Below are 22,399 nucleotides of genomic sequence, written 5' to 3'. Positions count from 1 at the left end.
TTCTGCCGAGGCCGGCGACTTGGTCACGTCTGGAACCTCCTGGTCCTGTTCATTAGAAGCCTAAATGTCGTGACACCTCTCCTGAACAAATCCGTATCTCTGTGTGGAACTTTAGCACCTATGTAATCATTGTTTGTTCTATGCTTTGTGTTCTATTTAACATTTAAGCATATTTTCCAGTTGTGTCTTCAATGTGTTCATCAGATGGCGTTCCAACGACACGCTCCAACTCTCCTATCTAATATAGAAAGATCATATATACTTCACTAATATTACATGGATATCAATATATCACTATCCATATGACATTTTCCTCCGCATGTCAACTCTCCCTACATGGTAACGTTCCTGGTGTTACCCTACATTTTAACGTTCCTGGTGCTACCCTGCATGGTAACGACCCTGGTGTTACCCTACATGATAACGTTCCTTGTGTTACCCTACATGGTAACGTTCCTTGTGTTACCCTACATGGTAACGTTCCTTGTGTTACCCTACATGGTAACGTTCCTGGTGTTACCCTACATTGTAACGTTCCTGGTGTTACCCTGCATGGAAACGTTCCTGGTATGACTTGTACAGGTATGACATTTACCTCCGCAGGTCAAGGTTCCCTGCATGGTAATGTTCCTGGTATGACTTGTACATGTATGAAATTTACCTCAGCAGGTCAAGGTTTCCTACATGGTAACGTTCCTGGTATGACTTGTACAGGTATGAAATTTACCTCCGCAGGTCAAGGTTTTCTGCATGGTAACGTTCCTGGTATGACTTGTACAGGTATGACATTTACCTCAGCAGGTCAATGCTCCATACATGGTAAAATTCCTTGTATGACTTGTACATGTATGACTTTTACAGGTATGACATTTACCTCCGAAGGTCAAGGCTCACTAGCTACTTGGTGACGTTCCTGGTATGACTTGTACAGGTATGACATTTACCTCCGAAGGTCAAGGCTCCCAACTTGGTGACGTTCCTTGTATGACTTGTACATGTATGACATTAGACTCGGCAGGTCAAGGCTCCATACATGGTTACGTTCCTGGTATGACTTGTACAGGTATGACATTTACCTCGGCAGGTCAAGGCTCCATACATGGTGACGTACCTGGTATGACTTGTACAGGTATGATATTTGCGTCTTAAGTGTGAAGACATTTCAATTGAATGTAATTGGTACATGTTACATTATCACTTTTCTGAATTCTTTGTGTCATTAAAACTTTTTTTAATAACCTCACAATTAATCAGCTGTTCACGTGGTCACATAACAGGATTGGTACTTAAATTAGCCTTCCCAGTGAGTATTGATGGGCACACGTTAAGTTATTTCGGTAAAACATTTGTATGGAGATGTCAAAAATCTAAACATATCAAGTTATCAATAATGTGTTTACGTACAATTTGTAGCAATGGAAACTAAGGAAAGATCGCGTAATTACATGTAAAATAAATACTCTGCAGTAGTATACATTTCTTGTAATGGAAATATCAACTTAAGACCACAAACCAACCGAGAGTAAATGACAGACCGCTGTTCAAGTAGAAATGTAAATCCTTTACTTAACAGTATTATAATAATATACTGTATATTCTACATTATATTGTAAAATACAGTTTCGTGGGACATTAAATTTCGTTCATTTCGTGGACAACAAAAAACCCCACTAAATTTGGTATGATATAGATAGGGGAAAATCAAAAAATCATCGAAATATAATGTAATTGAAACAGGCTAGTATAAGAAAACCACAGAACTTAAGCCCCACGAAAATGAATGATTTTACAGTATTGCACATCTTCTATATTATACAAGGTGGCTGATAGGATTATTAGATATCTGATAGATTTATGATAATCCTGATGGGTTTATGAGATATCTGATAGGTGTACGAGATATCTGATAGGTTCATGAGATATCTGATATGTTTATGTTATATTTGATAGGCTTATGATATATGTGATATGTTTATGAGATATCTGATAGGTTTATGAGATATCTGATAGGTTGTTGAGATATCTGATAGGTTAATGAGATATCTGATAGGTCTATGAGATATCTGATATGCTTGTGATATATCTGATATGTTTATGAGATATCTAATAGGTTTAAAAGATATCTGATATGTTTATAATATGTCTGATATGTTTACGAGATATCTAATAGGTTTATGATATATGTGATTGGTTTATGATATATCTGATACGTTTATGATATATCTAATAGGTTTATGAGATATGTGATAGGTTTATGAGATATCTGATAAGTTTATGATATATATGATAGGTTTATGAGATATCTGATAGGTGTATGAGATATCTGATAAGTTTATGATATATCTGATAAGTGTATGATATATATGATAATAGTGTATGAGATATCTGATAGGTTTATGAGATATATGATAGGTGTATGATATATCTGAAAGGTTTATGATATATCTGACGGATTTATGAGATATCTGATAGGTTTATGATACATCTGATAGGTTTATGAAATATTTGATAGGGTTATGAGATATATAATAGGTTTATGAGATATATGATAGATTTATGAGATATCCATAATGTGTAAGATATTCCATTACAGGAATTACTGATCTTATAAAAGAAATGTTATGAATTTGTTTTTAATTCTGCTTTATTTTTTTAGATTTCTGTATTTTTAAGATATCTCTGTTATATCATTGTAGATATCTAATATATCATTATAAGATATCTTTCAAAAGATATCATGGATATTATACAACATATCTGATATTGAACATGATATCCCATTAATAAAACTATATAAAATATAAGAAAACGAAAACAACAAGAAAATACCGCAGTGTCAATAAAACCAAAATTTGAAAAGTTGATGAAAGAATTGCAAAATATGTATGATTTAAAAGAGACATCTAAAAAATTCGAGGATAATCAAAACTGGTTTTCTAGGAGGTAAGCGCCTTTTGCTTCAGCGCAGGCACCCGAAATTTAAATCTATGTAATGTTCAAGAAATGTCATTTCCTCAAATTAAGACACAAGGCAGTGAAAATGAAACAACAATGCACAGCGATGAACATAGTCTCAATAACGTCGACATTCATATCTCTCGAACAAATATAATGTTTTCCGATAAGATAATGATGGTGACCATAAAACCTCCTATTATTTCCATCAACGTGCAATATATATATATCTCATCTACCCTTAGATGATGACGAGGGTTTAGCCTAGATAGGAGTACATTTTTCGCGGGCATGCCTACAATTTACTGGGGTATTTTTCCATCGAACTCGACAACAAATTCGCACTATATCATTGTTAAATCTATTGTCATCGCAAGCTATAATGTCGTTCAGCTTTCCTGGAAAAGAAAGCTTTAGTGACATCAGAACGAAGGCGTTCTTTAGATGTGGATGAGATGTGGTAAAAAATACGTTTTTTGGAGGAAAGAATGTTCGAGGTTACTCTTCTGCAGTCTGGGCTTGGGATTAGGTACAATAAGATGGCTGATGGATGAATTAACAACATATTTGTTAATTGCAACATTTAATTAGCCTGTAGATATATAAACATTGATTAAAACAAACAGGCAGTGAGCTCGACACAGTGTGAGTGGAGACAAAAAATTCAAAGATACAACAAGGTAGGATAAAAAAACAAATCGAAATAAAAAATAAATAAAAAAATACCCACAACATAATCTTAATTGTAATGTGGTAAACTGTAGTACAAAATAATTTAATGCATACTAACTATTCAAACCGAAGTAACCCATAATTTACGTCGTAGACCGCAATTCACTCTCGGAATGGTAGCCATTTGTAGTCGCCATGACTACATGTACCATTTTGACCCGAATTTAGCATGTTACTTTATTTCAACTGTAGCGTACACATATGATAGATTTACATGTACCAATGGTTCTACCAGAATATCGACTAACCTGTAATCAATATGGTAATCAAAGGTAAACACGAATGTGGCTATTGTGGTAACACTACATCAAATGTACACTGTTATGGATTAGAGTTTCAACAAAGCTTCTTAATACCATAATATATCAAGTGCTTTTGATCATTGTTATTATTATATATAAGTTTCTGACTTTAGCGTACGTTATAAATACCAAGGAGATTAATGACAGAAAACTTCAAGCTTTAAATGTATACCGATTCATAGAGGACAGCCGCCTGTCTGCACCCTGTGTGTGGGTTGGATAGGTTTATTTGGTCGATACAGAAACCGGGTACCCTGTTCTAAAAGCGCGGATGACCTTACACCGGGTGGGACGCTTCATTTGAACGATACAGAAAGTGAGTACTCTGTCCTGCAACAAAAGCTTGAATGACTAACGTGTGTCACTCACCTGTACACACCGCTTGCTTAATGAGCCATCTCCGATATGAATCACCACGTGACTTCATATAAAAACAATATATTTGGTGGTCGTTTTTCTTGTTTTTATATTGATAATAAAATTAAACCTTGATTATAGAAGATTATCATTAATACTAAGTTAATGTCAATCCAGAAATCCGATGATTATGAGCCATTATAAAAAGCCATTAACATTTCTGCGTGAACCTGTTTTACAGGTTCAGAATGTAATATCGACAATAGACAATTTAAAGTGATCTGAGAATTAGGTCAGCCTTCGAGAAATTGTGATCCGATTCTTTATGTCAACATTTCTATTTATATAACCGATTCGCCCTGTTGCCTGCCAGTGTTGACCAGTTTTCTGGTTTAGGTAGCGACAACCTGTGGAAGATTCCGGCTGGACAGAGCTTACCATCGAGAGTATAAGGTAGGTTAAATATTATTTTAAAGTAATTAACAACAAACGTGTGTGAAATTGTCTCAGTAAGACTTACACCTGGCCAAAATATCAGCTTTTTCTCGAAAAGATGCATGGTACATTTATAACGATTTTACCACGCCATTTTTACATACCAATTACAGAGGCCCAGGCGGTCGATATCGGCCAAGAATGTACTAAGCTTAACGTATACCTGTATAACAGAATACCTACTACACACACCTACGTACTTACATATTCAACATACCTGTCATTACAATGCATTATGGTAATGTGTATTTATAGTCTAGTGATAATATGATACAATATTATCTACATTCCACACACAATTGTTTGTTGTAATCGTTTATGCACCTCCTAACAGTTAACATACCATTAAACGATAGACCGTCTATAGATAATCGTATTCTCGTGCCTCTGATCACACCGTTAGGGACACTCACACTGGTTGATTTACACGAAAACGGTCAAATGTTTTCTATTTATTTTTCATACCTGTTTCTTGTTGCACATTTTTGCCATCAACTTACAAAATAAGAATGACGGATGTCGCCATATTCGAAGTCTAGAGATAAGCAGATTTTGCCGGTAAATAATAGTATTTTCCACGATAGTTTCGCCGATATTATCACATCCTTAATAGTTGTCTAGATTTTATTCACCCCTCCTTCCGAAAACCCCTAATAACTTAGGGAGCATATAGTCGTCGCTTTTGTCGTCCGTTTTCCTGTGTGTCTAAACCAGATGGCTACCAAATGAGAACGTTGGAGCAGTTATTCCTATTATAAACCAAATGCTGAATGGTGGCCAAGGGTGATAGAAGGTAGTTTATTAATTATGGGATAACTAGGTCAAAAGTCAAGGTCATTTGTTATAAATGGACGAAAAATTTGGGAAGATGTTGGTTTCTGGGTCTCAATATAGATAAATCAGATCTATACCTAACTTAAATAGCTGATGCGTTTTTAGAAGAGGAACATCTGGTTTGAGTTTGGAAATATTAGGTCAAATGTGAAGGTCACACTAGCTCAAAAAATTAAAATATTGTTGGAATGTTTATTTTTATATGTTATCTCTCGCACTGGACATAAGATTTAAACCAAACTTATACGGATATTGCCACATTCGATCTGGGGGGAAACAGGGTGATAAAGGAAGGTCAGGGCTATGGATTAACTACTGTCTGCATTACATTGTGTGTTCGTTTCTGGAAACTGAACAGATAATAAGTTTCCAGCACTATAAAAGGGCAAATGCTCTCTGATATCAGGAGCTTATTGTGAAGCATATGTCAGTATTATCGACATGTGTTCTTTTTCATCGTGTTAATGGTGTAACGAGACTTAGAAAACATTGTCGACTTACCAATCCTAAAACAATGTTTATTGGCGAGTAAAACATAGTAGTTTTCCCATTGAGATTTTTTGTATAGTGATTGTTTGACTGCCATTAAAGTTAACTGCATACGAGATAAATGTAATAACCTTGGCATTGTTTTATGTTTATATGATAATTATATATTTATATGCCTAATTTCCCCTTGGTTCATTTGTGTTGGTTTCTGTAAATGTGAAGCACTTTAATACATTTTAATACTCAATAACGTTATCATCACTTTCATAATTTCAAAATATTATACATGTATGTCGTACTTTTTTACTTAAAATTATAACATGTTATAAAATGAAATTTCATCTTGCATAAGTCTCGTTTGCCAGGGTTATATTCAGTATAACGATATGTTAAATTAGCTGACATTCGATGTATATCAATCCACAAGTTTTTGTGTTGTTTAAGAAAATATATTATCTGTTATCGAAAAAGCTTCCCCTAAATTTTATGTGCTCGCTATTTGGAATAGTTCAATAACACTGGCAATATATAGAGAAAATATCTTTGGATTAGAAAAAACAAAAAATGGTCAACTATTGAAAAATATATTTGGAATAGTACAACAAAAATAGCAATCTATAGAGGGAATATATTTGGAATAGTACAACAAAAAAAGCAATCTGTAGAGAAAATCTATTTGAAATAGTACAACAAAAATAGCAATCTATAGAGAAAATCTATTTGGAATAGTTCAACAAACATGGTCATCTACAGAGAAAATCTATTTGGTATAGTAAACAGAAAATAGCGATCTGTAGATTTAAGGTATTTGGATTAGGACGACACAAGGTCACCAACATTAGGGAAACGACTTTTGGATATACGTATACCGTGACTATATATTCATTAACGGTAACCCTAAGTGAAATACCAGTGATCTGTAATCTACTTAGAGGGTCCGATGAACATAATCTCGTTAGACTTATGGTGCGAACAATATGTAATGTTAATAAATGGAATGTTAGATGCATAAATGCCGATGAGATATAAAATTTGTGTGTTCTTATCATGGTGCTCCACTGAAGTTATAATTGCATGAATGAGTGAAAACAATATATAAAGGGTCCCATTTTATTGTAATCCATCAATGAATACAGATTAGGTAAAACAAGAAAGCCAATTCAAAAATCCACATAATTTCTTCAATATTTTGTGTGTGTTTTTTATATTTGATTTCATTAATTCATTAAATCAATATTTATTCATTTATGTTTTTCTCTAAAGCAGTCTTATTGCATTGTCTAAGATCTAGAGACGAGTAGCTTTGACGATAAAATCGCTTAAAAGGTCGTTATTTACGTCAACAAACTGATATATTATCAACTTAGAAACGTCCTTAATAATGTAATATTTTAATCTCACGTACATGGATTGTGGTAGATTATTTACACGTACCTAACACACGACCACTGAGATTGATTTGACCTATAATAGTGGACAATATAATCTAAAGGTCAAATACTCCAACTTATGGTAACAAAAGAGGACATATTGACCAAGGAACAAATTAAATGTCGACAAAAAAAAACTGCCACCGTTCTGGGTTGTGACCTAGAGGTCCCTTGGCGAAATTCTAGTAAGCGCTTTACAAAAACAAAATTTAATAAAAACTAATTTTAAACTTTTTAAAATTGTAGTTGCTATTCCAGTGTTGTACTGTTCATGCAAGATTGAAATAGATAAGGAGAATAATTGAAATATAGTGTGTTTTTCACATATGGTGACTACGAGACTCATTGTTACAGCGCATTGACCTTGCAATGAAACACTCATGAATATGGCGTCTATATAGACATTGATGTTGCTGGCTTGATGCTTGTAACTAAACACGAATCATTTCAGTCTTTATATTGTGATTGATAGACTACCGGAAACGCTTTCTGTGTTTATGTAAACTTTCCCTAGTGTCATTAAGATACGTTGATACAATGTCGATAGATACGTATTTAACACGTATTCAGTAGACTAGTATTTCGTAATCAGGTGGATATACCTACAGGTGATCCTGAATTATGTGTGTAGGCGTTAATTGCCGTGTTAATCTATAGAGAAAATATATTTGGAAAAGTAAAACATAAAAGTCCATTTATATATTTTGGAAAGTACAACAAAACTGGCCATCTATTGAAAAAAAAATTGAAATTGTACAACAAAACTGGCAATCTATTGAGAAAATCTATTTGGAATAGTACAACAAAACTGTGATCAAGGATACTGTTACCCATCTTTGAAAAGTGCATTATTATTAATTGACTGACAAAGCAATAGCAATTTCACTGTAGTATACACAAAAAGAACGAGCTTTTTATTGTGGAAATAAAACGTTTAATCCTGTGCTAAAAACAGATTATTCTTACACAGAATGTTATAAGCTATATGTTTATGGAACTAATAAAACGACATTTTAAATAACTTGATGCAGTATGAATGTATAGACTGACTCATAAATTGATATTTCACTATAAAATAAAACAATGTTAGCTTTTTATTGTGGAAATAAAATGTTTATCCCGTGGTAAAAACAGATCATTCTTATACAGAATGATAAGCTATATATTTTAAACGTAATCACAAACAACTTGATGCTATGTTGATAGATACACATTTTACACGTAAGCAGTAGACCAGTATTTCGAAATCAGGCGGAAAAACATACAAGTGACACTGAATCATGTGTGTAGGCGTTAATGGCCGTGTTAAAAGTGTGCTGTCTCTGTATGTACACTTAGATGTTCAACTCACAATCCAGCTCACGGTAGGTAGTCAAATCTTTATCTATATGTTATAGGATTATACTTTTTTTTTAAATATTAATTTCCTAATAGTGTATGTAGCTATACTACTATATGCAACGATTTACTCTACTTGTTTTATTTGTAGGGTTTGACTAGATGTTAACACGAACACCTATACAATCCTTGTATAAAAGTATTAAAAACAAATATGATTATTATTTCTTAAGTTGATCGTGTTTCTATCATTTTTATTATTTAGCTTTAGATTACATTACCATGACATTTCTTTTCATTTGTCGTTGATGCATTTGAAGCTCATTATCTCCGTAATGAGATGAAAAAGCTAATGATATTCGAAAGGTGGTGTTTCTCATTTATATGTGCATGTAAGTGATTACCGTTTTCTGACTTCGCAATCATTAGTTAATTTCTGTAATCAAGATAAATTGGATTTTCTGGTTCGGACAACGGGACCCCGGCTTTGCATGTAACTACACGCATGTACATGTGTTTTAGGTATACTTGTTTTTGGATATATGTTTCAGATTACAAAATTAATGACAAATAAGTCATGTGTGTAAATTTGCAGTTGCTGTGTAACATAAGTGTTTCCGAACGTGGTTTGTATGCAAAACATTAGAGATATTGGTTATCAATGTTTAACATATACATGAAATCATATGGGAACAGTTAAGGACATAAGAAATAAGACATTCTTTTGAATATGAAAAAGGGTTTAAATTTCGCCCAAAATATTCTTATCTTCCCTACACGAAGTGCAGATTTTGAAATGTTCTCTTATGCATTTTATTTAACAACAGATATTGGTCAAATGAATTTAACAACATCTGTTTTTATTTATTGAAAACAAGCCAGGTGCGAACAGATTTGGAGAGTTAACATGAACTGGCTTTTACACAAAGTAGTGATATATATATATAAGTACAAGTTTACAAATATTGATTTTATAAATCATACACAGGCCGTTTGACATATTCACAAGTGATTTTCTTTGTTAAATGGTTTTACAGGCAAGTTAATATCTTATTTAGGTGGTTTAAAACACAAGTTTATAACGTCGTTAGGTGGTTTTCCAGTCAAGTGAACTTCGTCGTTAGGTGGTTTTCCAGTCAAGTGAACTTCGTCGTTAGGTGGTTTTCCAAACAAGTGAACTTCGTCGTTAAGTGGTTGTCGAAAAAAGTGAACTTCGTCGTTAGGTGGTTCAACACAAAAGTTAATTTTTAGTTAGGTGGTTTAACTCAAAAGTTAGTTTTGGATCTCGATACAAATATCTATTTCAAATATCAACTTTATAATGATTGAGTGCAGGATTTTATCGGGTTTTATCATAGACTTCAATAGTAAATACTATCGAAACATTTTTTGTATAATTTCTAGTACTTCTGGGGATAACTGCATCGTGGGCCACATCTTTACTGAAGGGTTCAAAAAATATAAGAACACTTTTTCAGTGTCTGATAAAAAGTTATTGATAATTTAAGTACTGTTAGTATATCACGATACAGGCAAACAAAACAATTCTATGCGATACACACAAAAGTATCGCGATACGATACGATATATCGTAGCAACCCTATTTTACAAACAGGTTTATTTCCCCGTTAGGTGGTTTGATGGTTTAACAAAGATGTGGATTTCTTGTTTTACCACACAATTTTGTCGTAGTTAGAATTTTTTCATATATAAAAGGTGAATTTCTTAGTTTGGTGGGTGTTTTTTTTTTACAAATAGATGGGTTTTATTGTTTGGTGGTTTTACAGACATAAATTTCGTAGTTAGGTTTCTTTCTCAAACAAACTAATTTCGGAGTTAGGTGGATTTAAAAAGAATGAATTTCACAATTCGCTTGTTTTTGTTTAGTTTTGGTCTTTTAAAACAAATAAGCGGATTTCGTATAGGTGATTTTTTTTTACACAAAAGTGAATTTCGTAGCTACAATGTAGGTGGCCCTTACAGAGAATGAATTTCGTAGTTACATGCAGGTGGCGTACAAATAGATGAATTCCATTGTTATATGTGGTTTTTACAAACAAATGATTTTTTTCGTTGTTACATGTAGATGGTTTTACAAACAAGTGCATTTTGTAGTTAGGAGATTTTTTTACAAACAAATGACATTGGTAGTTAGGTAGTTTTTTTAATTACAAACAAATGACTTTGGTAGTTAGGCGTTTTATCACAACGAAAATGGATTTGATTGTTTACGTGGTTTTACACACATAGCAGCATGTTTTTTATCCTCTCATAAGTGAAGTGATACATGTGTATAGGCGTGTATTGCCTCTTAAAATTATTACAACCCGGTGCTATACCCACTTAGCCCCTTCCTCTCACGATAATTCGTGAAAACTTTATACAAAATTATCGTATGTTACTGTTTGATTCGTGTTACGGTACAAAGGTGACATGCAAATCTATATTTAGATATATAATGACATATATAATGTCTTTATTTAGGTGTGTAATGGCATTATTTTTATTTATTATGGCGTTTTTTCCTAATATCGTTTTCGCATGTTAATAGCTTTATGAAACTGTATAGAATCTTGTTTGTATCCGTTTTATAATATGACTGAATAGACTTTGATGTATAGTTTTAATATAATCTTGTTAATATGTGCAGACTTCTCCGAAACATTCCATGGCTTTAGGTCATTTGACCATTACATTCATTTTGATTCGTGTCGGATGTATTAAGACCTTCTTTTCTGATGAAGACATCCGCGGCATTTGATACTTGAAAATCATTTTGCACTTTGATAGAAGTGATTCGAGTTGTTGACTTTGATTAACTCATTTATTACTATAATATACACAAAAAAACCTTGTACTGATGATATCCACAAAATTGTTTCTATTTTTAATTAGATTATTCTTGAAAATATTTAACTGATTCGGACAAATGAGGTTCAAGTTTTCAAAGAACAAAGAGAAGATGAGTTGGTGTTACGATATATGTCAAATCACCTCTTGTTCATACACGTAAAAATGGTTGTCAATCGCCTCGAGCAGGTTTTTGAATACTTTATATATGTTTATCGATGTCTTTACCAATAACTTTCTTAATCTGATCTTGTATTGACACAAGTTCTGGTGTATTTAATATGGTGCTTCACACGTACTAGTTGCATAGTCAGAAAAAATAATTAAACTGCACTTGATACATGCACAATTATGCTTTCTTTCATTAGATTATCCGGTTTAAATACAATACCTATCGAAGACTATGCATTATCTCATATACATGTATGTGAGATAATTTACGTTTGGTGGTTTAAAAACACAAGTTTAAAATGTATTTAGTCAAATTAAAGAGTTATATCATACGTATCATGCAATCTCTCATTAAAATATATATTCTTCCCTTTTGATTTTGTCGAGGATGTATCTTGCAAACACTGAGAGCTGAAAACAAGAAGGCTATATACTTAAACCTTTGGATAAATTTACGCTAGTGTACAATAATTGTGCTTATAACTGGATATCAAACGCAGAAATAAAATACATGTATGCTAAGAAATGCAAATTTGGTCCTGGCCTCCAATATGGTTCTTACGGCGCCTTATCTCTGACGTTTTTCGGTCAAGATACAATAACAAAATATCTAGAATAGCATACATATGAACAAGAAACATTAGCTATTGTCAGCTATGTTTGATCCAAACATATGCATGGAACACAATAAAACATTTATCATATCACATGAAACAGCATACTAGTAATCACAGATAATGTATTCATAAATAACTTTAAATCCTATCAAAATGGAAGAAATAACGTATCATATCTCAAGTTTCTTAGTGATCCGGAATCCCCTACCTATGGAGGCCCACCAGACAAGACACTTAAGGTACATTTCATAATGAGAACAGAGTTGATATGCAATTAAAGTTAAAAAATAAACAAAATGCAGATAAGTAATATTAAGAAAAAGATACTCAAGAAGAAATAATATAAAAATGAACACTTGCATATCACACAAGCATGAATTACGACTAAAGTTTAAATCACTGTAGAGAAGAGTATAGTGCTAATTAAGCACAGAGTAACAACTGACAGAATGTACACTAATACAGTGTGAATTTAAAGGCGGTACTGAAATCGATGCTATCAATAAAAGAATAAATAACAAGAGGCCCAGAGGGCCTGTATTGCTCACCTGAATATTTAAGCAGTCATAACAAATTATTCTCATTAAATATTATATTGCAGTACAAATATTTCCCTCGCAAACTTTGTCATCTCCATCTGTGGAAACTCCCTGCCAACTATTATTATAAGATTCTATGCTTTTTTATTCTTCTTTAGACCGCTGCGACCCTGAAAGAAAGTCAAGATCATTTTCATTCTCAAACTTTGTTGGGCTCTATCCCAGGAAGTCAGAAGGCGCATATTATAATGTTATACCTTTCGATTATTCAGAAGATGTCATTTGATGTTTTTGACATATTTGACCCCTGTGACCTTAAAAGAAGGTCAAGGTCATTTTTATTCTTAATCTTTGCCGAGCTCTATCTCAGAAAACCATCAGCCAAATATGAAGATTCTATACCTTTTAGTTCTTCAAGAGAAGTCGTTAAAAGAGTTTGACATACTTGACCACTGTGACCTTGAAAGAAATCAGGGTCATTTTCATTTTCAAACTTTGTTGGGCTCTTTCCCAGGAAGTCACCAGCCAAATATAAAGATTCTATACCTTTCAGTTCTTCAGAAGAAGTCATTTGAAGCGTTTGACACATTTGACCCCTGTGACCCTGAAAGTAGGTCAAGATCATTTTCGTTCTCAAACGTTTAGGAACCATCCAAGGAAGCCACCAGCCAAATAGGAAGATTATATACCTTTAGTTCTTCAGAAGAAGTCGTTTTAAGTTTTTGACATATTTGACCCCTGTGACCTTGAAAGTGGGTCAAGGTCATTTTCGTTCTCAAACTTTGTCGAGCTTCTACCAACAAAGCTTTCAGCCAAATATCATGACTCTAGGCCTGTCCGTTCTTCAGGAGTAGTTGTTTAAAGAAAAAGTTGACGGACGAGTATGGACGACGGACGACGGACACCGAACCATGACATAAGCTCACTTGCCCTTCGGGCAGGTGAGCTAAAAATGAAAGGACACATGTTTCGTTCAAAAGTAACCTGGTTAGATGTGGCCGAAAAACCATCAAAAAATTTTGTAATTGAGAAACTTATAATTGTGTATACAAAACTATAATTAAAATTGAAAAAGATAATGATTGAGTTTCTAGATCCATCTAACATTATTGAGGTGTCATCTGTAAACTGTGAGAATTTAAAATCCATGCCTTTAAAATGTGTAATTGATCATTCTTATACCCAAGATATATCAATTAAAAAAAATCCACGCAAAAGAATTTAAAATATTCACATGTATAGCCATCAAAACACTTGGAATTTTCTACTCTTCGGAATTCATTGGGGAGACTGTTCCATACCACAGTGTTTATCTCTACAATATTTTCGTTCCTGATGTAAAAGTTTGATATCTTTATATTTACAATGTTCAGGGGGCTATTTAGTCATACAACACCATTAAGATCGATTTGATACTAATATATGGATTTCCTAACGAAAGTTAACACAGCTGATAATGACCTGAAACCAACGTCCAGTGTGGTCGGTGTTATCTTTGGGAAAGCCGGTGATAAATATAGCTACGACCGATATAGCGGAATATCCAGGCCTTTCAGCGAGACGTAAGCATGTACAGTATGTCGACACTGTCGACCGACATGGACACGTTACACATTCTTGCTGCTTTGAATTTACACAATACATCGCAAGCAAGAATTATAAGTATTTCATATGTAAATTTAATGAGATATTTCTGGTCACAGTTGTATTTTAATGGGGGGAAAAAGTTTAAATACAGTATGCACGCAACAGGGTATCGCGGGGAGAATTTCAACCCGTATAAAGTACCATATCGGTAGCTTAAATTTAAAATAAATTACTTATTCATAATGATGATGTAGAGATGTTGTTTGGATGATGCTATAATATTGATTCAGAACAAATGCCGGTACTTATTTTCTGAAGAAGTTAGATGAACAAAGAATTTACCTTCGAATTCTCCACGGCTGGAAATACTGATTTCACAGACAGGTACCACTAAAACGTACGGTTGCACAGCTAAGGATTTCTTCATTACTGAACAGGAAAGCCAAGAAAACATTGTCTCTTGTCAATTTCACGACATGTATTGTTCATAAGGAGTATCAGACTATATTTTTATGAATAGTTTTGTAACTAGATTATAAAAAAACTGACTTCACTAAATTGTCCCTTTAAAGCTATACTCAGGAGACACTTTGTGTATGATTTTAACAAATCTTACAACTCAAGTCTTTCAGGCGCCTCACATGTAGCCTTTTGCTATTGGCAATAATCATGCCTGAAGGATGAGTAGTGCTCATAATGTATAAACCTAAAAACTATTTCTTTTATCTTTTCCATCTGTCTTACACTTTTCAGTGAACAGAAATGCCAGACTAAGAGATAACAGTTCAAATTTAAAACAGTAAAGGAGTTATGAATCTAAATTCTAACATGTTAAGTTAAAAAAAAACCTCCCAACTCGCTTCAGAAAAGATAGTTGTCGCGATGGTCTTCTACAGATTTCTGATATGGGTACCTCATTATCAGAAACACGATCTGTCTCGTCTATACTAATAGACTGACTAGCATATACTAGCGTTTCCCTTCACAAATCACCTAGAATTTTTCAGAATTTGCGCTAAATTGGTTTAATTAAAACCAGTCTATTAATTTTTTACAGTCATTTCCAATATTGATTTTTAAGTACTTACATTTTAATCGTCTGCATGTTTATAAAGTTGAGACGACTGCACATATACAGTGTATCTTGTATCTTTAATTAAAACCTCATATCCTGAAACTGACAGGAGACGAGGTACTTGCCACAGGACATGTGCTCTCCCAGAGTTAATAGATACATATCCGGTTATTGTGGTGGGAGTGCATCTCCTCTGTGTGATCCCTCCTCGGTTCTTTATGTGGTCTTTTCTACCGACATTAAGTTATGATTTCCCCACGTGTATTGACGTTGTAGATTGTTCCTGTCAAACGTTATACATTTGATATTTCGTATCCATACATAATACATATACATACGTATATTGGATATCTTATAAAATCCGAAATTACATGAGATATCTTATTTGTTTTTCAGATACATGAACTACTTTTAAAACTTACTGAAAAATATTCCTTAATACAGAAAGGATAAAACATTCAATCGAATTCTATCAGTGCGAAACAATCTCCTATAAAAGATCAAAAATGATAGAGGATGGGCGTGCCCTGCGCAAGGGCGGACCTGTGTTGCATACAAGTAAAAATATTAAAACGTTGCAATCTATTTATTTTAGTGTAATGTGTAAAATGGAAAGTTTTGATTGGACTAACTGGAAACACATGTTTTTGTTTGCCACTCGTACGAGAAAAGAGATGGGCAAAATTATCTGCTTCCAGATCACGGTTTGTTGACTACATTATTAGTGAGACGTGTTGATTGCGTAGTTACCGACATTATAATGCATTACCTGGTAGCAGGAAAATATGAATATTTGTTTCCTGAAATATAATAAATAACAATAAACTTTCTCTATATCAGGGCAAATGATTCACCATGCTGAATAGGAAGCAACTTGACTTACTTTTTCCTGTACAATTTCATATATAAATATATGAAATGAGATAAACTCACTGACTAGGGGACTTTGCGTTATCCGTGCTTGTATATTTGTTTTGCTTGTGGCCTTGATTTCTGATGTCACTTGTGTTATTTTCAGCTATTTTACCTCATAGCAAGAGAAAAAATCCACAGGAAGACACGATGGAAAACCCACCAACATACGAAGGAAACACTGGCGCTGGGGCATCATACCAGGACCCATCTTTTGGTGGAAAAGAGCCGATCCCAGTCAGCACCAGGGACGTAGAAATGAATGGTAAGAGTTATAGCAAGGCGTTGTCATAATATTTCAAGTAAAATCGTTGAATATATTGGATCAAAATATACTTCAATTTCAAACTTCCGTATAACCTGGCTGAAATCAATACGTTACATTAAAATTATATTTTACTGTTATCTGGCTGACATCAATATGTTACATGAATATTATATTTTACTGTTATCTGGCTGACATCAATATGTTACATTATTATTATATTTTACTGTTATCTGGCTGACATCAATACGCTACATGATTATTATATTTTACTGTTACCTGACTGACATATTATAGTTAATTTTACCTGGCTGACATCAATACGTTACATGAATATTATGTTTTACTGTTATCTGGCTTACATCAATTTGTTACATGAATATTATATTTTACTGTTACCTGACTGACATATTATAGTTAATTGTTACCTGGCTGACATCAATACGTTACATGAATTTTATGTTTTATTGTTACCTGGCTGACATCAATATGTTACATGAATTGTATGTTTTAATGTTACCTGGCTGACATCAATATGTTACATGAATTGTATATTTTACTGTTACCTGACTGACATCACTAAAGTACATGAATAGTATATTTTACTGTTACCTGGCTGACATCACTATGTTACATGAATATTTTATATTACTTCTGCGGATAATTGTATATGGAATACTGATATACTGCAAATAGAGAATAGTGTTATTTTTGCCTATGAATAATATAAACGTCCTGTAAATCAATAAGAAACTGAGCAATACCTCCTTCTAATGAACATTTACTCAAACTGAAAAAAGTTATATTACATGCATATTTTGTTTTCCATAGCCTCACCACCAACTTATGATTCCTTATTTGGGAAACTGAAAGCAGCAAATGCAAACTCAGAAAATAAGGTCGGCTTCGCCAAATCGGCTATGGCTATCATATGTGGCTCAGGTATGTATGATCTTTTTTTTTTTTTTTTTTTACTTATCATCATCATAATCGGTCGTCGTCCATCCCTCTTGTTATCGCTATTTCTCAAGAAGATCTTTCAAATGAACAAGACGGCGGCCAGGCAGCCATCTTATATTTTGACGTCTCAGGATTGCCATCGTTAGTTCTGTTCTTAAGAGTTACTTGACAGATATTTGTCGAATTTCATATGAAGGTTCCACTTGATCCATTTAAAGTAGATGCTGGGTCTTGTACAAGTAATTCTTCATTTTCTGTAGTTTTATATATATCTTTTTTCGAGCTTCAAATCCCTTATTCCGAATAAAAAATGAGTGCCTGCCAGAAACAGAAAAGTAATTTGGTTTATATATTTTACACGAATCTATATTAGTTAATTACTTAAAAGACGTCTTAATCTTCAACGAACACTGTAAAAGCAAACTTTACCAAGTTCTCATCAAAAGTTATCACAAGATGCATTCCGTTGACAATACTATCAATCCATTCGGTAAGAGAAAAATAGAGCAAATGCATACAACCAAAGAAGACCTTACAATGGTGGGCGCCAAGATCCCTCTTTGGTTGATGGTTTTGTGTTCTGATGTTTATCTTAGGTGACTGGAGAGGAAGACATTCTCAGTTTAGAGATTATGTATATATTATGAAAATCCAATAGATTATGTTTCGCGACAAATCTCTTGGATATGCTTTTCTTAAATCATATGAACGTGTTTAACACCATGCTAATGATGCTGATTATAGATATTTATCATATCCTAAAATCCGTGTTTATTTACTATAATTCTTACAATGTTTTTTTTTTTATAATTTTTAATATTTACAATTGTTTAATAAACTTAACGTGCAAATATCATAGCTGAAATATCATTTTTTGTTTCAGTTATTTTCATCATATGCATCGGGTTCGCCCTGGCAATACCCATAGCAGAAATAGCCATCGGTAAGTGAGAAATATCCGTTTTGTTTTACCCAAAATTCTTTACCATGTAAGCATTTTGTTCCCTTTGACAAGATGAATTATGCATTGTTCGTTTCCATCAACACTCCTTGACAATCAATATTACATGTGGACAAGTTACATTTTACAAGGCATGACTGTATTGATTTTGGTAAAAATCAAACACACACAAAAAATAAATCTTTTTAAAAATAAATCAGAACTTGAAACATTGGAAAACCTCCTTTTTTACAATTTTGAACAGATAAACCAGTAAGTATTCAAAACAAAACTGGAACTACAAAACAATGTTCTCTTCTCCATTCTGCTGAAAAAATAAAAAATCAACAAAAGCGTTAATAAAATGGACATTCGAACTCAAAATCGATAAAATTATCACAAAATAAGAACAAGGGAATTAATCGCTTTAGAAATTTCTCCAGTATTTAAAGATGATACAACAAATGTTTCAAATATGTCACATCACATCATAACCTATAAATTGTCAATATTTCACCATTCGTATTTGTAAGATACATTTTATATGTTCACTTGCAAACAACTAATGCTTTAGTAAAAACGATTGAGGCGCTTTATATAACTGCTCTGACAGGGTGAATGACGCGAATGTAAACGAACATATATAACAACGACAGACGTACCATTTTCGGTGTGGAAAGGGCGGCCTCTTGAACACAATTCGCTATATGCCTTTTACTTTTGTAATATTCATATAAATGATATAATTTATGAAATATTTTAGAAGAAAAGTATTCGGATGATATAATACTTTCTATGTATTGACCTTTTAAGTATGTTAACGGGTGTACATCATGGAAAGTGGGTGATTAAGCTAGTTCAACCTCCATTACGTTAAGGACATGCTCGATATCTAGGGGTTACGCTCACGTACGCTCTCTGCATTCCTTGAATATGTCATAGCAATATTAAAGGCACAAAGATAGCTGTTTGATTGGTCTCAGGTAAAAAAACCTGACCAATTGCAAGGCTGATACCTGTCCTTTGAAGATTACAAAGGAGCGACACCCGACTTCAAAGTCAGTCAAATTTTACCGTTATGCGCCCGCGAGATTCTTTTGATGAACATCAAATGATCGAACTAGTTTTCTTGTCTCATCAACAAGGTGGTGTATACTGAGCCTTCAATTTTGCTATGATATATTCCAGGGGTACAGAGAGCGTAAGTGAGCATAACCCCTGGATATCGAGGATGCGTTCAGGAATGTTATAACTAATATAATGATATACATGTACATATACTCATATCACTTTCAACTGTGTCATAGATTCAATCGTCCATCGCACTTCCTATCGCCTTTTAGTAACATAGACAATTTGATAATGTTCTCTCTTATATTATTTTTTTATTTTTTTTATTTTGATAAATCACTATAACGTATTTTAAATTCTCTATGGCACTTTCAATGTTGTAAATTCGTAAATCAACATAACATATAAATAACATTTAAGTTTTGAGCAACGAACGATTTAACAAGAACCAAATTTTCATGACGGTATCAAGTGTGGTGAAACAACCGCTTATCCTTCAGGAACACCTGGTTGTGTACATTTTTTGTTATTGAGTGGCACCATGATGCTTTTTCTCTTTCATACCAAGCCTTTTTAATTATTTGCAGCAGAGATTTAAACAACTTTGATTTTTTATTTTCACATTATATTTTGATGCTGTTAAATTCCATTATTTTTTACCTTTTGCGAATAAGACCGAAAATTGTGTGCAAGTACTATGTAAGAAATCTATTCAAAGCAGTTGTACGATTCAATTTAAAACAAACGTTCGTCACTATAAATGATCAATTTTACTCTTAATAAGCTTGATTATCTAGATCTGTTAATTATCAACATACCTACTCGACAGGTGCGTCCTACCTTCACGACTGTCCAGCACAGCGATTGATACCTATCTACCTGATAGTGGCAGGCGTGTTCGGCACTCTCAAAGGACTCGGACTTATGGGCCAGAGCGTCAAATCGAGGAAAGAACAGACCGATGGCGCAGAGGCTGAAAACAATAAGACGACAAATCCCTTTGACAGCATTCTCAATCTCTTTTTGTTCGCGTGGTTTATTTGTGGTAAGTTATCTCCCTTTGTGAGTGTAGATTTACAAGTGTAAACCTATAGATGCAACGCCCGGACTTTATTAATTTTTCTTGTATTATTGCAGTAAAGAAAGAACCACCGTTATGTTTGTAATACTATAATTCTTGTTTGATAGAAAGTTTTTTCCAGATTATAATTCAATTATATGACGGTTACATCTTAATAAAACCGTTGTCCTTTTTCTGTGAAGTTTAATCGTTCTAGAGCTTTGAAAAAATCTAAAACTAATTTTGAAACTTTAATTGTTCGATTTCGAATCAATGACAGTTTCTGTCCAGTTTTATCTATAATTCCACATACCGAGGATTAGCACATATACAATGTATATATAAGCTATGCAATACAGTACCGTTGTACATTGCTTTGTAATTAGATAAACCACCGGCGTGTCTAATTGACAGTGTTCTGTTCTCATTACAATGTAAATAAATCTTCCTTTTTTTCATGCATGAAAAGTTTCCTGCCTTTTGTGACATAGGAAGTTTCTTTCTCACAGGAAATGTATGGGTGTATGGATTGAAAGATGAATGGGTGTCCTCGCCTACTACCGCTGGGAACTACTGTCACCCGACACTTTACTACTTCTCATTCTGGATCATAACCCTTGCTTACATCATGATGGGTGTCGGTTGTCTCTTCGGCTGTCTCATCACTGTCATCATCTGCTGTTTTGCTGCTAAGGGTGGTGGCGAATAAATTCACGTGACATGATGGTCCATATTTCAGGCACAGTTGTTCGGCTCAAGTAACTAGATTGTGAAACAACGGAATAACTCGGAATTATATATACAAATTGACAGGACAGTCAAACCGCTGGAATAGCCGGATTATAGGGACAAGAAAATCAATGGAACATCTAGATAATAAGGAAACCCATGTCAGTTGAACTGCCGGATTACTTTGTCAACTAGATAAGCGGGACAGCCGACTAAGTGTTGGAGAAATAAGGAAGCTTGATCGCATAGTTCACACAACAAAGACGTTCTGCGAAAAAAACCTCAGTTAAAAATCTTTTAAATGCATAGTTGTTTTTTGTTACATTGCCAAAAAAGGCAGAGGAGAAAGACAATGATTATTGACTTGATGTTCTAGAGATAACTCTCCATGAACAAAATGGGTTAGTGTACAATCATGAGCGTTGATATTACTCGCGCCATAACAGTTTAAGTAGCAGCATTATTCATACACAAGCGATTATTGAAGCCTAGGGTAAACATGTAATTAATGGTTAAACAATAATATGCTCGTTTCATTACCAAAGCAATGGAAACATGGTTGTGTTAGTACATTTATATATGCTAGTTAAATGTTACTTCTTAAGAGGTAACGGTCAACTCCTTTGACCAAATCACCGGTTAGCACAAACGAATGTAAGCCATAATTAAAGAAACTCTAAATTGAATCACA

The 22,399-nt window shown here is 33.6% G+C and overlaps 1 protein-coding gene across 2 annotated transcripts; it reads left to right on the top strand.

Annotated features, from left to right (window-relative positions):
* The first annotated feature begins 4,269 nt into the window (after window positions 1-4,269).
* Window positions 4,270-22,089, top strand: LOC110454841. Of its 2 annotated transcripts, XM_021504583.1 has the most exons (7): window positions 4,270-4,305; window positions 4,720-4,799; window positions 16,790-16,948; window positions 17,780-17,890; window positions 18,792-18,851; window positions 20,749-20,964; window positions 21,489-22,089. In XM_021504583.1, exons 3-7 carry the CDS (start codon window positions 16,834-16,836, stop codon window positions 21,686-21,688), a joined length of 702 nt encoding a protein of 233 aa, XP_021360258.1. In that variant the 5' UTR covers window positions 4,270-4,305; window positions 4,720-4,799; window positions 16,790-16,833; the 3' UTR covers window positions 21,689-22,089. The 2 variants fall into 2 exon arrangements, with proteins under 2 accessions (XP_021360258.1, XP_021360267.1); XM_021504592.1 differs by lacking the exons at window positions 4,270-4,305; window positions 4,720-4,799 and adding an exon at window positions 8,888-8,958.
* The last annotated feature ends 310 nt before the right edge of the window (window positions 22,090-22,399 follow it).

The sequence above is a fragment of the Mizuhopecten yessoensis genome, unplaced genomic scaffold (assembly GCF_002113885.1).
Source record: "Mizuhopecten yessoensis strain PY_sf001 unplaced genomic scaffold, ASM211388v2 scaffold917, whole genome shotgun sequence".
NCBI lineage: Eukaryota > Metazoa > Mollusca > Bivalvia > Pectinida > Pectinidae > Mizuhopecten > Mizuhopecten yessoensis.
Note: the sequence above shows the minus strand (reverse complement) of the source record. Positions and strands in the feature narration are given on the sequence as shown.

What these genes read in the sequence shown, in the direction of transcription:
- LOC110454841 (XM_021504583.1), top strand. Translation starts at nt 16,834, where the DNA reads ATGGAAAACCCACCAACATACGAAGGAAACACTGGCGCTGGGGCATCA. An exon ending in GGCTATCATATGTGGCTCAG is followed by an intron (nt 17,891 to 18,791) that starts GTATGTATGATC and finishes TTTTTGTTTCAG; the next exon opens with TTATTTTCATCATATGCATC. An exon ending in GTTCGCGTGGTTTATTTGTG is followed by an intron (nt 20,965 to 21,488) that starts GTAAGTTATCTC and finishes TCTTTCTCACAG; the next exon opens with GAAATGTATGGGTGTATGGA.